The following is a 2,912-nucleotide window of genomic DNA, read 5'->3' as shown; positions in this document are numbered from 1 at the left end:
TCAGATGTAGTATTTTTTCAAAGTGTTCGAGTTCCACGTCCGAGGAATGGGACGACCGTCCATCGCTTCCAGATGGAAGGTGCCACTCTGGACTTCGTGGACGATCTTGTAAGGCCCTTCCCAATTCGGCGTGAGCTTGCCCATTTCTTTGGCGCGACCGACTGCTTCCATTTTTCTTAAGACAAGATCCCCCACCTTCAACGGTCGTCTGGTTACCCTCTTGTTAAACTCACGAGCCATTCGCGGTTTATACAGCTGCATTCTAAGTAGAGCATTACCCCGGACTTCTGGAACATGGTCCAAGACTGTGCGAAGGGCAGCCCAATTGGCTTCTTCTAAATATAGCATAACTCGCAAAGTGGATTCTTCTATTTTAATGGGATGGACGACTTCTGAGCCATAGACAGCCATAAATGGAGTCTCCCTAGTCGAGTTCTTGGCCGTGGTTCTAATTGACCATAGAGCTAAATGTAGTTCCTCTACCCATAGACTTTTCGCAATGTACAGCTTTTTCTTTATGCCGTTTGAGAGGATCTTGTTAAAGGATTCTACTTGCCTGTTTGCCTGAGGATGAGCAATAGCAGCAAAGTGAGCTTTAATGTCCTTATCGACCAACCCTTCCTTGAGCTTAGGCATCTCAAACTGCGGTCCATTGTCAAAGACAATAGACTGAGGCATACCAAATCTTGTAATGATGTTCTTCCAGATAAACCCTTTTATATCATTAGTGGTGATCCCTCTCATAGCCTTAGCCTCGACCCATTCAGTGAAGTAGTCTACTGCTACTATCACAAATTTCTTATGGCCGGCATTACAGGAAATGGCCCCAAGATATCCATTCCCTATTTGGCGAAGGGAAGGGGAAAAAGAATTAAAGTCAGATGATTAGACGACTTATGATACATGTTGCCATACCTCTGACAGCTATCACACTTCTTTGCATAGACCAAGGAGTCTTCCTTTAAGGTGGGCCAATAATACCCTGTCCTTAAGGTCTTATCTCCTAATGCTCTTCCCTCAATATGAGAGGCACAAGCTCCTTCATGCAATTCTTTCAAGACATCCAACCCGTCCTCCCTAGTAATGCACTTCAGGAGTGGCCGGTTAAATGCTTTTTTGTATAAGGTTTCATCCCAAAGCTCGAACCACTTGTCCCTTACCTTTACATACTTGGCTTCCAAGGGATATGAGGGCAGGCGTCCAGTCTTCTTGAATTCAATGATAGGATCCATCCAAACATTTCCTCGGTTGAGGAACATAACTTGCTCTTGATCAATACTCTTAGCCTGCTTTACCTTCCAAAACACAGTTTGCGACACATCCCCTTCGGCCGAACTGGCTAGTTTTGAGAGAGCATCAGCTTGATGATTCTCAGACCTTGGAATCTGGTCGAGCACAAACCGCTTCAATGTTTTTATTTCTTCTTGAATCAACTTCATGTACTTAGTCATGGACGCCTCTTTACATTCAAAGTCGCCATTTACTTGACTAACAACCAACAAGAAATCTCTTTTTGCTTCAATTTCAAATGCCCCAGCCTCTTTGCACATTTTAATGTTGGCTAACAACGCTTTATATTCTGCTTCATTGTTTGATGCCTGGAATTGAAATCTGATCGCATACTCAAATTTATCCCCTTCAGGTGATTGGAAGATTATTCCAGCCCCGCAACCATTAGCAGTGGACGACCCATCCACCATAAGGGTCCAATGTCGTTTTCCCCTAGCTGGATCATGGACGGGTTCAGCTGTAGGCCGGGTGAGCTCTACAATAAAATCAGCTAAGGCTTGACCTTTGATTGCTTTTCTAGGCTCAAATGCTAGGTCGGCATGTTCAGCTCTACAACCCATTTTAGCATTCGCCCAGAAGCATCCATCTTATGCAGAACTTGCTTTAGGGGCTGATCAGTGTAGATGAGAATCCTTTGAGCCAGAAAGTATGGTCTCAACTTCTGGCTGGCCATGAGCAGTGCTAGGCCGAATTTCTCCCACTGCGAGTATCTACATTTGACATATTTTAGCACATGAGTTATAAAGTAGACGGGAACTTGCACTGAATCTCTCTCGGCCAAGAGGACGACGCTTATTGCATGTGGTGAAACAACTAAATATACAAACAGTTTTCCTCCTCGGCCGGGCTTATCAATCGAGGTAATTGTCGGAGGTGTTCCTTAACCTGCTGGAGAACTCGCTCCACTTCTTCCCTCCACTCAAATTTTACCTTCTTCTTGATTGTTGAAAAGAAATGATGACACTTGTCCCCAAATTTAAAAAGAAAGCGTCCTAGGGCTGCCAAGCACCCTGTCAGACGTTGAACTTCCTTAACTTTGGACGGGGATGTCATGCTTAGAATGCTTAGGATTTGCTTCAATTTCTCTTTGGTCGACTAGGAATCCCAAGAACTTTCCAAGCGCTACTCCAAACACATATTTTTGCAAATTCAATTTTAGCTTGAACTTTCTAAGTGTCAGGAAGGTTTCGCGAAGATCCTCAATATGATCCAGCTCCTTCCATCTTTTGACGATCATATCATCAATGTAAGCCTCCATGTTCGTCCCAGTTGTGGCTGGAAGACAGTGTTTAGTAGTTGCTGGAAGGTGGCTGCATTGCGAAGGCCGAAGGGCATCCTCAACCAACCATATAGCCCTTTCTCAGTAATGAATGAAGTCTTGTCCTGATCTTCTGGCCACATTGGAATTTGATAAAAGCCAGAATAAGCATCCATGAAGTTTAATAGCGCATGCCCAGCCGTGGAATCGACTAACCGATCTATTTTTGGCAAAGGAAATTTGTCCTTTGGACAAGCCTTATTTAGATCAGTGTAGTCCACACACATCCTCCAAGTTCCATTCGGCTTCGGGACCATAACTACATTAGCTATCCAATCCGGGTAATAAGTTTCTCGGATGAATT

The 2,912-nt window shown here is 44.2% G+C and overlaps 1 protein-coding gene across 1 annotated transcript; it reads right to left on the bottom strand.

Moving 5' to 3' along the window:
* On the bottom strand, window positions 1–1,850 carry LOC109134909 (uncharacterized). The gene is made up of 2 exons (XM_019249318.1): window positions 923–1,850; window positions 1–842 (listed from the first exon to the last, which is right to left on the bottom strand). The coding sequence occupies exons 1-2, from the start codon at window positions 1,848–1,850 to the stop codon at window positions 1–3; spliced, it is 1,770 nt and encodes a 589-aa protein (XP_019104863.1).
* Window positions 1,851–2,912: the final 1,062 nt, after the last annotated feature.

This window comes from Beta vulgaris, chromosome 5 (assembly GCF_026745355.1).
Source record: "Beta vulgaris subsp. vulgaris cultivar EL10 chromosome 5, EL10.2, whole genome shotgun sequence".
Lineage (NCBI taxonomy): Eukaryota > Viridiplantae > Streptophyta > Magnoliopsida > Caryophyllales > Amaranthaceae > Beta > Beta vulgaris.
This window is presented reverse-complemented; position numbering and strand designations above follow the sequence as displayed.